At 42.0% G+C, this 15,000-nt stretch overlaps 1 protein-coding gene across 3 annotated transcripts in view; it reads left to right on the top strand.

Annotated features, from left to right (window-relative positions):
• epha4b (eph receptor A4b) overlaps positions 1 to 15,000 on the top strand; it is an 86,158-nt gene that overhangs the window by 45,277 nt on the left and 25,881 nt on the right. For all 3 annotated transcript variants that reach the window (XM_069157084.1, XM_069157083.1, XM_069157082.1), the window contains exons 7-10: positions 473 to 808; positions 1,818 to 1,930; positions 4,064 to 4,226; positions 6,442 to 6,550. In XM_069157084.1, coding sequence (XP_069013185.1) covers positions 473 to 808; positions 1,818 to 1,930; positions 4,064 to 4,226; positions 6,442 to 6,550 — 721 coding nt within the window. The remainder of the gene's footprint in view (positions 1 to 472; positions 809 to 1,817; positions 1,931 to 4,063; positions 4,227 to 6,441; positions 6,551 to 15,000) is intronic.

The raw sequence follows: 15,000 nt of genomic DNA, 5'->3' as shown, positions 1-15,000 counted from the left end.
GTGTTCACCCCCCGTTTGGAGTCAGTTAATTCATTTTAAATTTAATCAGTGTAAATTCTGTTCCTAATAGAAATTGCAATTAATTTGGGTAATGAACATGAAGACAATGCACATTTAAAAAATTTACGTTTGAGAAAATAACACTCATCATGAACTGTCACTGATTTCCACTGATTAACAGTTGGTAACCCTGACATGCCAAGAAAGTTAGTAACTTGCCAACAAAGGCAATAAATAAGAAGACTATTTAGCAAGTGAACATCCATGTTAACAATGGAGGTTTTGAATTTGTCCAAAAAGTTGCTCTGCAAAACTCCACCAATTTCACACATTGTAAAAGTCGGGGAGTCGGGGACTGTGAATGTAAAAAAAAAAAAAAAAAAGCATAATACATTTTCTTTTCCAATTTTGAATCAAATATGCAAGTTGTATAAACATACATTAACAAATCTTTGCCTTTATCTTCGCTCAGGTCCACCATCTGCTCCAGAGAACCCCATCTCGACAGTGAACGAGACCTGCGTCACCATGGAGTGGTCGCCACCCAGAGACACAGGAGGCAGAGGAGACATCACCTACAGCTTCCACTGCAGGAAGTGCTCTGGTGATGGCAGGAAGTGCACACCATGTGGTAGCAGCGTCCATTTTGTTCCCAGACAGTTTGGCCTCTCGTCAGCCACCGTGTTGGTCACCGACTTGCAGCCGGACTCCAACTACAGCTTCACCGTTGAGAGCCAGAATGGAGTGTCGGATTTAAGTCCAACACCCAGAGGGACAGTCGTCATAAATGTCACGACCTCGCAGACAGGTGAGGACATATAGGCATACACGGGTTAATGGCACTTTGGGAAAACATCTAAATCCCACAGTCTGACTGTGAATATCAACAACTTGAATCTGTCGACAAAGACAGCTCTTTCAGGGTCAAATTTTTTTTATGTGGCAGGGTATTATAGGATTTAAATTGCAGTAAAACTTTAAAAGGAAGGATTGTGCAGGATTTTAGTGATAAGCAGTTTGTAAAGGGTGATAAGAAAATAAAATCCTCCGGGGGAGAACATATTCACCAGCCTGAACTAGAAAGTTGTTGGATACTGAAAAGTCTTTATTAAAACTGTAACCTTATTGCACTGTCCTGACAAAACCAAGCTTTTACATGAGAGCTGTAAAATCCCTGCTGCGAGGCATCACTCTGATAGCAAATGACACTTCTGCACCTCTGCTTTCACATGCATGTGCATCTGTCACAGTGTGGGACTGTGGGGAATTTGTGGAAGAGGAGTGTGTGTGACAGGGTGGTGATGACTAATAGGCCTCATACTACTGATGTGTGTGTAATAACAGGAGGGGGGAAGGTGAAAGGGGTGGAGGAGGTTGTTAACCTCATTTAGATCCCCACATGCTACTCTTGGTGTAGCACATACGCACGCACAGACACACACGCACACATAATGTACGCACATTTTTTTCCACACACAGGCACGAGCTAACACACACCTTCAACCCACCCGAGCATGTGCCCCAATGTGGGAATTCTGGGTTTGAAGTCGCAACGTTTGGGTTTACACATTAATAATACATTGTAGAATGCTGTCATCACACATGTACTGTATCCGACACCTCGTAAGCCGTCTCATTAGCAAAATTAGATGACACACACATTGCAATGTAGGTCTTTTCATTAAATCACTTTGACTATTCATCTGAAATCTTGCTCTGAAGCCTGGTTTCTATCCCTCTATCTCTTTATTTTTCTTTCTCATCTGATTGAACTTTCTTTTTTGCTTATGTTTCCTCTGCTTTTTTTTTTTTTATAGTGAGCGTGGTGTTGAAGGAGAGGCGGAGCAAGGACAGCGTGACTTTGGCCTGGCAGGGTCCAGAGAGACCCAATGGAGCGATAGTGGAGTATGAGGTCATCTACTATGAAAAGGTGAGAGAGACACTCGCACACACACTCATTATTAAAGAGGCACTCCAACAATTGTATACATGAATATCAATTTATTTGTGAAGTAAAATGTTAAAAAGTGAGGCTGTGGAGTTTGAAAGGCCCGGGGGATTTTACTGTTCGCGGCGGGATGAGTCAAATAAAAAATGTTATCAAGATGCATTGTGGGAAGTGTGGGATTCCGCATTTTTGCAGCTGGACACAAACCAGGAAAAAAATGTCAGGACCTGCTGCTTAATTTTTTTTTCTCTTTTCTCTTTTAAGTCCAATGAATTTGAAGGGAAAGGTTGAAATTCTGGAAGGTTTTTGGACGGATTTGTAAGCTATGTGTAACTTATTAATCAGTCAGAGGTATAGTTAGGTACATTTTGTGATTTAGACAAAGCTGTTTGGAGCAGTAGCTTCATGTTTACCATAAACATGAAAGTGGTATAAATATTCTTATCTGACTCTTGTCAAGAGAAGGAGTGTTTCTCCTAAAATGTCCAAATATACCTTTATGTGCATACTATTGGCTCTTTTAAAATTCTAAGCACATGATCTAAAGTGCACATGTCCAAATCCACTTTTGCTAGTTTAACTGTGAATAATGTGAGTGAGACATATTCATTTAAGGGGGCTGTACTTAGTCTCTTAATTAATCTTATATGTGCTGTGGACATAGCATGAAATAAACCAATCAGAGTGTCAGCTCCCATTCATTTTAAAAGCCAAGTGCACTTGCACCTTGGCAGGTCGCTATTATAACAGCGGAATTAGCAGGTTGTAGGAAACAGCGCTTTCACTGCAGAGAAAACATCTGCTTGTGTGCAGATTGATGTACACAATACAAATCTCTCACAATGTAATCTCCTAATTTTTTATCTTTTGCATGTTGGTGCATGTCCCTGTGTGTACGCACATTGTGCATCTATCTATGTGGGCACATTACCATTTTAATAATACACCCTTAAATTAACAGTAAAATCCTGCACCAACGACTTAAGACCAGGTTTTTGTAGGTCAATAAATTTCTGCTGCCTCAAGATAGCAATACACCAACCATGCACCTGATCACGGCTCCTTTTAAAACTGACGCTCCCATGGGTGCAAGTATATTTGCTATATAAACAACACAGACGCTGGATGGGAAAATTACCACTGTGTCTCACCGAAACTAGAAAAGACACTCGGATTGCGCTCGTCGCCACTTTGGGTCGGCCCTAAATCACTGGTGTACCGCTTTAACAGTTTAAGTCCAACCCTAATCCTCCCTCTCCTTTTCTCTAGTTCTTCATCTACATGTTGTCTGTGCTGGTAGGATGTGGGTTTTGCCTTGGGGCATATCTGTAATGACTTGTTCATCACAAGAATCTCTCTCACTCTCTTTCAAACGCTCTGTTTCCACTGCGTTATCCCTCACGTCTCCTCTACTGCTCACACCAAGCTAATTAAGCACACATCTGTCGAAACAAACCTCATAAAACACAGCAAAGGTGATGAAATAAGCCTCTGTGTGTGTGCTTGTGTGTGTTGGCAAGCATTAACCGTAAAACAGTGTTAATCCATGCTGTAGAGTGTCTTCCATTAGGTGGAATATCAGCCTCTCTGCAGGGAATCAGCTTACTGACAGACACACTTATTCTTTATTTATCCTCCTACACACACACACACACACACACACACACACACACACACACACACACACACACACACACACACACACACACACACACACACACACACACACCTGGGTGCGCACACACACAAGGCAGTCGAGGGATGAAGTGAGACAGGACTCGTAACTACATATTGCCCCAGAGTGTAGAGAGGACAAGATTTGGGACCTGACAGATGCTCATGTATAAACACGACCAAATGGTCCAGTGATGAACAAATGAAAACTTAGTGAGGTGTATTTGGCCCCTGGAGACATTTAAATTCAACTATTTGAGGTTTCTATTATTTTCAGACTTTCCTGTTTTTTCTGTCTCTCTCGATACCACAGTTCATTGCTCTACATAAAACTCTTTGAGGTTTTTTTTCTATCCATTATCACTTTATTTCTCTGACACTTCATATTATCCACTGAACTTCGTATTTAATTTTCTCCTCTGGCTCTTTCCTCCGCTTCAGAACCAGCGGGAGCAGAACTACACTGTTTTGAAGACTCGCTCCAACATGATGACAGTGGACGGGCTAAAGCCTGGGACCACCTATGTGTTCAGGGTCAGGGCTCGAACCGATGGGGGCTATGGAAGCTACGGTGGAGAGATCGAACTGGAAACCAGCCATGAAGGTAAAGTGAAGAATAATAAATATTTGTTTACTTGTAATAAATTTGTAATATAGGTTTTCCTTTGTTTTGTTTTTTTGTTCTGCTTTGTGCAATTGGTTTGTCATTTTTTTCCATCTATATTGCCTGTTTTAAATTTCCCTGTGGTTTTCATCTAAAAATTGGAATAGCAAGCGGTGGCTGCATTTAAAATAGTTACACGCCAGGGTCTTTAAAAGCAATCCACAGTGTTGACATAAAAAAAAATCCAAACTAAAATTGCAGGTGATGAAGAGGGACAAAGATTAACGGCACAGCAAAATGTACTGCCACATCCTATCAAGAGTAGTAAGACTCTGATTCATGCCTCCAACAGTTTAAATCAATCCACCGGATGGTTATAAAACAGCTCACTTTCATTCGAACGGCTTCTTCAGTTCAGCTGTCAGACAGAGAAACCTTGGCAGCCTCACAGGTTGTCATCTGCGTATCTGAACCAGTGGCTTGAAAGTATCCTGGAATACTTATCAAGTAAAAGGAAGACAACCCAATTTCACAAGGAAGGAAAAGAAATGCATTCCTGGATCGGAGATTTTGATTCACACATACAATGAAGCAAAACTAAAGGTTGGAGGAAGATTGGGCCAGACAAAGCCATCAGTACAAGCACAAATTAAAAGGACAGAAAATGAAAATAGCCTGGATTTCTCCGTTTTTTGTAGCCATTTGATGAATTCATTTAAACTGGACTGGACAGCTTAGCCTACTACCTGGATGACTCAAGTTTTAAGACTAGTTTCATTCTTCCCTCCTGCCACTATACTGTGACAACAGTGATCTGTGAAGACCAGGATTAATTTTGCTTAAAGGTGCCATTCTTCTTACATGTAGGTAGAAGCAGAGAAGACAAAAAAGGGATTTTCATCCAAGCCAGAGGAGCCAGACCTCACAAACAGCTCTGGGAAAACTGTCCCTAACATGATATTTTCAAACTAGCGGTCACCCGTCCATTTCTCCTTTGTTTGCTGTCATCCACTTTCATTATCGCTTCATTATGTGCTCTAGGATTTTCTGCTTTAGAGGCCCTGTAATGTGCTCTTCAAAGTGGTCATTGATTCCTATACAGCGAGGCAGAGGGGGGATAAATCAGTAAATATATAGCACTGCACCATAGATTGTCTGTGTAGCACACAAAAGGCACACATTAGCCTACAAATCATTCAATAATCAATATAAGTAATACACAGCTTGGCTTCTATTCCTATTCTGCAACAAATACCTGTGTCATAAGTTTCCCACAGCAAATGCAACGTATTGAGGTCAAGATGCAGCATACATATCCATGGTATATAGAACTGTTACTGAGCCATCATACAAGAGGCTCACAGTCAAGTTCAGCATTGTAGAATACAGGATCAGCCAGATGCAGCTGACCCCGTAGCAATCACATCAAGGTTATCTAATCAGATCAATTGTATTGATTGTTAAAGAAGGGTGTCAATGTGTGTGCCACTAAATGTAATAGGAGATCAATGCTCATCTGAGCCTGCCTTAGGGCATTAATTTGCCTCTTTAACAAACACGCACGCACGCACGCACGCACGCACGCACTCTCACACACACACACACACACACACACACACACACACACACACACACACACACACACACACACACACACACACACACACACACACACACACACAGACACACGTGTCTGCTCATGCTTAGCAAAACCAGATAAATGGGGTATTTGTTTTGAGTAATGGCTCGATTGGTGTGGCGTAAAAATCGATGCATCTTTGCAGAAAGTTCTCGGCGGTAGCCTTGTTATGTGCAATGTTAACATATCCATTTGGACAGCGCAGCCGAATGGGAATGGCTTTCACGTCCACTCTCATACCCTCACAGGCAATGCAGAGGGAGAGCGCTTTTCATCAAGCACCTTACTTACTATTCCCTCCACCTCCTTCTCTCTTCTACTCGTTTGCAGATCTCTCTTTTTCCCTCTCCTTCAGCCTCTGTCTTTTATCTCCTTTTCTATTGCTATCATATTTCATTCTCTCTCCATCTTCTCCCCACCATATTCGCCGCCTCACTTGCTGCGTTTTTAACTCCCAGTCTCCCTTAGTCTTTTCTCTAATCACTCTCCTCCTGCAGAAAACAACATCGACTTCCTTCCACCCTCATTTACGCTTGCTTTAATAATCCACCGTGCCCCCTTTTTTCTTCTTTGTAGATGTTTTGGCCATTGGGGACCCAAACCAGTCCACCATTCTGGCTGTGTCCATCACAGGGGGAATCGTTCTCCTCATCTTCTTGGTGACTTGCTTCGTTGTCAGTGGAAGGTAAGGTTGACACATGATGACACGTTACCCCCCTTCTGAGACTTCTTGTCAAGATCATAAAATGCTTTTAAAGTAGAAGCCAAACACCAAAACCTACTATCATAATATCAAGTATTTCCTGTGCAGTCTGAGCCTGTTTCATCTTAATATCCTCTTCTGTCCCACACACCTTCATTGTCGTCCAAAACTATGAAAAACACATCAGTGATTGACACTGTATCACTGGCTGAATGTGTGCTCTACACTTTATTTGGAGTTAGTTTCACACTCACCAGGGTAATAAATGTACAAATGTACTATGCTCTATTTACTCCTCTATTCAAAGTATTTACTCCTTTTGGAGTAGCGTTTGTTAAAAGAGCAGCTATTACAGGAAATAATGTAGCATTTGTAAAAATGAAACTATATTATATTTGCTGTCAGGTTTTAAAGATTTCTATCTACAATAGGAATAAATGGGTTTGGGGATGTCCAAGTATTTAGATGAACTAACGTCTTGAGGATTTCCTGACTGTAACAAGAGTATGGAGCATCACCCGCCTTATCCTTTAAATTGGTGTTGTACAGTTTCTGGACCTCTGAAGCACAGTGAATGAGCTTTGCATCTGTCAACAGTCACTTTCAGGTTCAGCTACTCACAGCGTTGTCAGTAGTCTCACATTATGGGTCACCAGCAATCAAGACTAAAGTTTAAACTGACTGGCCTCATATACAGATGGCCTATACATGTGCATTCATATACACACACGGGTTACCACATAAGCTGGTCTCTCTTCATATCTCCCGGTCTCCCTCTGAAGGATTACATGTGGGTGTGTCAAAGCAGGGCCTCCAGCTTTGACATTTACACGGCTGCCAAAGTCTAACTAAAGGCTGTGTTATTCTGCATGTGAAGAGCATGGACTCTCTATGATCACTCTCTTTGAAGGTTAGACTGTTGTTAATGCTCTGTCTCAAAGAAGGCCAAAGAAGAGAAGGAGATGAGAGGGAGGAAGGGAAATAAAAGATTGCCAATTGGTGGGAGGCGAGGAGATGAAAAGGATCTGAACGAGAGGAGAGGAGAGGAGAGGAGAGGAGAGGAGAGGAGAGGAGAGGAGAGGAGAGGATCATCGGAGACCTACCGTACCTGTAACTAACTGTTTATCCTCAATGAGTTCCAACTAGATTAGCCGCCTTTTAAGAACTACACACACATCCACATGCATGCAAACATACACAAACTAATGTACACTCACTAAAAACATTAGTATTGATTCAGGTGATTGCTTATCAGGCTGAGTGCTCTATTCACTATTGACTAGGAGGAATGTAATCAGCAGAGACTGTCCTGTGTGCAACACACACACACACACACACACACGCGCGCGCGCGCGCACAAGCACCCACACCCATGTGTGCTCGCACACGCACACACAGACATGGCACCAACAGCATGTGAATGGAAGCAAATCAACATCTTTTTAATCAGAGGTTTATCATGGTGTTGTCTGTCTAAGAGGAAAAACAACCTGTGAAACATTTTGCGCCATGAACACACATGATGACACAAACACACCCTCACACTCATCTAATCAGGTTTCACAGGCTGGGGAAGTGTTAACTAGGTTTTACATGAGGGTCGATGCACTGCCATCAATTTCAGGTCACCATATCTTCTCCGTTCGTATCTATCTTTCTTCCATTTAGAGGTGAAGACACTTGGGAGGAAGCAGCGTTGATTACGGCTTTCTATTAAGCAACATCTGTACATCTGTCAAAACATGTGTGTGTGTGTGTGTGTGTGTGTGTGTGTGTGTGTGTGTGTGTGTGTGTGTGTGTGTGTGTGTGTGCATAGGTGGAGTGTGCGCCGTGTTTGTAACTGGGGGAGGAAGTGAGGATCAAAGCTACATCACTACAGAGACAAGAGAGGGAGAGAGAGAGCTCGGGGGAGCAAGATGGACAGAAGCGAGGTAGAGGAGAGACACAAGTGGAGAATAAACATATTAGATAGGCAGTGGGAATGACAGAGTGCAGCAAAGAGCGGCAAGAAAGTACATCAGAAGTATGTTTGCGCCACTAGAGAGACACATTTTGAGACGGTGTGAAAGATAAAGAGAAAGAGGAGGAGGCTTGAGAGAGATGAAGAGAAAAGTAGATTGATGGAGGGAGGAGGAGAGCCATGGGGAAGAAGGGAGGGGCGCAAGGAGTGCAAGATGAAACGACAGATTACGAGTGTGTTTGAAAGAGCAGGAGGAGGAAGAGGAGGAAGAGTAGGAGAGACGATGGGTGGGCGATTGCACTGTTAGGTGCAATAGGACTGTCATCCTTGAGGTTTTTGAGGAATTGGGAGAAAATCTAAAAAATAATCCCGCCTTGTGTTGTCCATACCTCCTGCTTTTCATCTGCTCCATCTTATCTGTCAATCAGTCAAATTCTTTTCCACACACAGCTCTCATTCCAATCCCTCTACTCCTGCTTTTCTCTTCGTTTTGCCCGTCTTTTGGCTCTCCAGCTTTCATTTCCTGTTCTGTTCTTGAAATTTACATTTGGATGAACCACCACATCCCCCCTCTCCTCATCCTCTTTTCTCCAATGTATTGAGAATCTGGTGTATTTGCTGAGACCAGTTCAATGTGGACAATGATTAAACTGACACTGACAATCGGCCAAGTTTTAATTGATTTTCCACCAGACGTTCGTCAGGCCCATTTTTCTCCCAGCTATTTAAATCATTTCCCCAATAATCACCAGGTGCTGAGGTTTTTTTTTTTCTTGTTTAACACCTAGTTCACCTATTGAATCCACAATCCTGACCACATTTTGAACATCCTGACAGAGATTTCCCATCACTGAACTATAAGATAATAATTACACCTCTATAGTGTTCTCTTTTTTTTCTCACATAACCTCACAGGCACATACACCTGCAGCCTTTTGCTGGCAGCGTAGTGAACAGCCATGCCTCATAAATGGGCTGATTTGCAGGCTATTCTGTTCTGTCCTGTTCTCGTTTAATAAAGTGCTGTTATGCTATTGTTACCGCAGGAGGGAAAACATGAAAAAACATCGAAAGCTCCTCAGACGCAGCACGGCGCTGACAAATCACACCAGTTATTGCTGTGTGCGTGCCATTATTGCTCGGCGAGTATACGCGTACAAGTGTGTGTTTGTGTGCGAAGTTGGTGCCTTTGTCCTCCTGAGGGTGCTTTGGCAGGCTGGCAGGTGCGAACGACGGGAAGCAAGCGAGCGACTGGCGTAGCCACGGATTCAGCAGATGGCCTTTCACTCAAAAAGCGCTCTCCCCTTCGGTCCTCACTTTTTCCCGGTCCTTGTTAAACATGTTACAGCTACTGCCTCCCAGCATCAGTGTGCGTGTGCGTGTGCGTGTTTGTGCCTCTGTTTTGTCTGGAGTCTAATGATTCTCCAGCCTTACAACCACCTCTTTTTTTGAATAGCTGCAGAGTTTGGTTCTATGCCAAATTCCTGTGTGTTTTCTGTGTTCATGTTTCTAATGTGGGAGTTTTGGTGAGAAGTCAGTGTGAAGTTGTTCCATCTATGTCAGGCCTGTTTTTTTTTAAGCCATTTCATCTGCTATGTGTCTCAAAGTCTGCCTTCATAGAGTACATCTGTTGTCAAAGCTGCAGATATTCAGCAGGGAGTCAAAGGCCACAATCTGTTAAATAAAAGTCTGATCCATCCTGCAACCTGGTTCACTCCATTACAAATTTGATAATTTTCTATTATCATCTGTTATATAAATATATTATACACATTTCAGAAGGAGAAAAATAACCTTTTGTTGAGCGGAGTATTGAATAATAAAAGGAGAAAGGCTGAGAGAGAAGGAGACAAAAGAGTGAGTTGTCATAATGATGCTGATACGAGCAAAAAGACTTCTCTGTCTCGCTAATAGAGAGCTGTAACAGCTCTACCTTCGTGACACAATAGCATGTCCTGTTGATGTGCATGCATGTTTGTGCGTGTAAGCTCTTTTACCTCTGCAGCATCTGTCGTGCAGCCCAGGGTTATTCTTAAAATCTTAATGACACAAAAGAGGAGAGGAAGGATGGAAAAAAAAAGGAGAAGCGTGTGCTAATGAAAACACGCCGCTGAGAGAGAGAGCTGAGTTAAGAGGCAGTGAGAGAAAGAGACTTGTGAGAAACTGCAGCACTAATTGAGTGTAAAACAGCCAGAAAAAAAAGTGTGTGTGCATGCGTCTGCTTGTTTGTATTTCAAAGGAGTTGTGAGAAACTGAAATAAAAAGCACTAACAATGGAAAAGAAAAATGGTGAGGTTTTTTTTTATTTTAGTTTGGATGGAGGAAAATATTTGGGGGGGAAAGAAGAAAGCAAAGCACAAGTAGACCCATGATTGCCAAATTGGGTGGCAGTAGAAAATCAGCCAATGCATTATTTTCCCTGTGGGCGGCGTTGGTCTGTTTACTTGATAATAGCACTAATAATGACTTGGCAGCCAAAAAGATTCTGTGTATACAGATTTAAAACAAAACAGGCCAGTGTGAGGAGGTGTGTGTGCATGTATATGCAACGAAGATGATGATGATGTGGGTAATGTCATTAGACAGATTTTGTATGTGTTGCTTGGATGCCGGTGCTTTCAATTAAATGCGGCTAAGCTGTAGGGTGTAGCCAAATACAGCTTTGTCTGCAGAATGCCTGGAAAGTCACTTACAAACTGTGCAATAACAGCAGCTAGTTGCCGCAGGTGCGAAACTATTTCACGGAGGCTCTATGCAAATGAGCAGATGTTGCAGTGGGATTGATCAATTGTCCTATAAACATCAGACAAATTCAAAACTGCTCTCATCCGGGGTTTTAAAGTTTATAGCGCATTCAAATACATTAGCTGGATGCAAGTTATGATCGGGACCTAATCAAGATGTGTCGGTGTAGTAAGATCATTAGGGAAATTAGTCTCACACTGATCTATTAGCAGATTTAAAGATACACTTCACTTAATGATACCGATAACACGCTTCTCTCTCACTTGTTCCATCCTCACGTATTTGACCTTTCACCAGGTTGTAAAAACTATTCTGCTACATTATACCAATTACCGCAGCGCAGCTTCGGACCTCGCTGCTCTTTCCTCACCTACTACCTTTCCTTTCGCTTCTTTTTCTTTCCTTCCATTTCCACTCTCTTTAATGAGACACCAAAATGAAACGTTTCCAAACAGGGTGTTAATGAAATATAGACAGATTTATTAGTCATAACTCTTCCGCTAATCATTTCCCCTTCTAATAATTAGCCCGAGCTGAGTAAATCTTTTTACACTGTGGTCAGAGAGAGCTGAGCCGGTGCCAGAAAAGGGCCAAGATGGAGAGAGAGCGAGAAAGGAAGAGGGAGAGGGAAGGCCAGAAGAAATCTTACTCACTTCTGTTCCTGAACATTCAATTACATCACCCTGACTTTTTTTCCCCATGATGTTTTGACTCTTAATTAGTTATCCACAATCAGCTTTTATAAACCTCTATGTTTATTTGCACTTGAGCAGCGAATGCGTTTTGTTTTTTAGTTTGAGACTTAATTTTGCTGTGAAATAATGAGAGTGAATTTAATCCATTGATTTCATTCCCAGTAATTATTTTTTACTTAATAGCTTGATATCAATTGGAATCACTATTATCATGAGTAATGATGAGAGCAGATACCCGCAGCAGGTGTGTGTGTGTGTGTGTGTGTGTGTGTGTGTGTGTGTGTGTGTGTGTGTGTGTGTGTGCGTGTGTGTAAGGAGCGATGGAGAAAGGAGGATAGACGTGTCATTTCATTGTCATGCTGGAGGGGTAACTAATGATTTACTGATTTCATTTTTCTAGTCATTCTGATTAGCAGTGAGAAAATAATGTGGAGAGACAGGAAATGAAAGAGGAGAGGAGATGAGAGGTGACAAGATGAGAGGAAAGGGAGAGGGAGGAAAAGACAAGGAAAGGAAAAGAGGAGCGTAGGACGATATGATATGTTTTCTCTATGAATGATCCCCTCTGACTCCTCCTTACCTCGGAGTGTATCAATCCCTACTCTTGTCTTCCAGCCAGCAGACGACTTCTCGCCCTATAAAATATGCCTCGTCATTATAGCTCCTTTAACGTTCGGGTTCAAATTAGTCCCACTAACACGGTTTCTGTTTGACTTCAGTTCATCTCTTTGTACTTTTTTAAGAGTTTTGTCTCGCTTTGTTTCAAGGTTATTCCACCATCCATATATACCTGACTCTCTTCTCTTTGGTGCATAATCAAGCTTTTCACTCTGTCCTGCCAAAGTTTCCCTTCGTTTGATCGCCTCTTTGCCTCCTGTACTTTCGATTCGACATTTTCTTCACTTTTTTTCCTTTTCCACTCTACCCCTCGTCTCTTCTTCTGTCCCCGAGTGTCTCTGCCTCACACCTTGCCACCTCCATGTTTTTTATTCCTTTCTTCTCCTTTCCCCTCCGTGGTTCAGACAGACACTAGCATTTTGTGAACTGCAGTCTTTTAAAAAAATGTCCCCTTGGGGATTAATAAAGTAACTATCTATCTATCTGTTACAGCTTAAAAAACAGTAAACTACAGATGTGTAATGTGATGACCCAATCCATACCTGAGAGTCATTCTCTTAATTCCACACCGTACTATCAAGCTTTAGCCCAAAACACTAAAATGCCAAAAGAATCATTGAGTACTCATTTTAATTATCAGGGGAAGTGCAAATCAGCAGATCTCAGTGCTGTAGATGTTGTTATCTATCTCTCAATAGCCTGGAGTCAGACTGAAGGGGAAAATGGGAGCAGCAATAGAGCCCAAGGCTATATACCAATAAATGAAGACTTGGCAGAATACCAACGATATCAGAAGGAGAAGACCTGCTTTGTCACACTTTCTTCCAGACAACTGCTATGATATATAGGTCAAAAGATTTGTGTTACACACACACACACACACACACACACACACACACACACACACACACACACACACACAACACATGCAGCATATGACATACAGCATATGTTATATGGTTTATATTCCTGAGGTTACACAGGGCTGATAATCAGAATGGGTAAAAATAAGAAAAGGAAATGATGGGGATGACAAATTATAAAGAAAATATATGTCAAATAAAAATGTTAATTTGTATATTGGCCCATCAAGTTGGCTGTTTAATGTTTCCAGAGTATACAGATGTAAAATGGACATATGTCGCACATGTAAAGCGAATAAAGTAGATGTAGGTTTAGACCATCAGAGGTCAGAGGTCAAACTTCACAAGCCTGATGATCTGAGGAAAAACATCTCGCTGATGTTCAAACAGTAAAGATGATGGATGGATGCATATTCCCAATATACTATTCTTGGAAGGTTGGAGCTTGCTGTTTGTGCCACATTTATGTCCTGAGACAGGCTGACGTTCTGTATTCACCTCATGTCCATGTGAGTTAACCTGTGTGTGCTCGGGTATCTTCTGCATATGGACTAAATACTTCATAGTGTCTGCTGTAGTGAATTTGAGTGTTTATCTATCTCGTGTTAGTATTGTGCTGGACTGGCGACCTGCTCGAGGTGCTTCCTTGGTTTCTGGGTGATGTACGCTGGGGTAGAATCCAGCTTCCTGTTATCATGAGTGGGTAAAAACTAAATGAATATTGTGTTTTCAGAGATGGAGTAAAATAATGTCGAAGTTTAACTGTTTCTTCACTGATTTACTGTTACGTTGCAGTTCAGTCCTACAGAAGACCTAAAGATGTAGATATCTTTCTTTCTTTCTCAGTCTTTCTGAGGCAGAGTCCTTCAACCATGCTGTTGAATGACACTCTTCTTTTTGTCATCTGCTCTTAATCTGTCCATGAATTCACTCAACTTTTCTCTTTCTCACTCGTTTCCCTTCAGGGGGAAGCTGTGTGCTGATAGTGTTATACTTGTCCACTGCCCTTGTTAATCCTCGATCCGTGCAGCCTGAATTTGACTTCTCCATCCTTCTTTGTTTCACTTGTCCCTATTGTAACGATTTCACATCTCCCCCTTGTTGCTTTTTTTGTATTTAGCTATTTTTCTTCTCGTAGCGTCTCTTCTTTCTCCTCCACTTTACCTTCAGCTCTTGTTGTTGCAGAACAAACACTGCCCCACCTCTCCTCCTGTCCACATCTCTTATGGTAACCTTCCAGTTTCTATACAGCTGCCTTCACGTCTCTCCTCGCTATTCCCCTCCATCTGATTGCTTGTTAGTTGGTATGCAGGTTTGGACCTCCATTGTGCATTCCTGCCTGTCAGCACTCTCTTTTTCCATCTCCTTCTCCCTCTCTCTAGCTCCGGTCCATTCCCTCTATCAAAAAAACAAAACAAAAAACAAGGCACAACCACAGAGAGAGCAGAGGGCTGGGCCTGTTTAGAGAGGATAAATGATTGCAACAAAAAAAGAAGAAGAAAAAGAGGACGTGTGGGTTATTAGACAAGGGAGTATTTTCACTTAAAGAAA

The sequence above is a fragment of the Embiotoca jacksoni genome, unplaced genomic scaffold, assembly GCF_022577435.1.
Source record: "Embiotoca jacksoni isolate LCO1_2020_lvr unplaced genomic scaffold, fEmbJac1.0.p SCAF_22, whole genome shotgun sequence".
NCBI lineage: Eukaryota > Metazoa > Chordata > Actinopteri > Embiotocidae > Embiotoca > Embiotoca jacksoni.
This window is presented reverse-complemented; position numbering and strand designations above follow the sequence as displayed.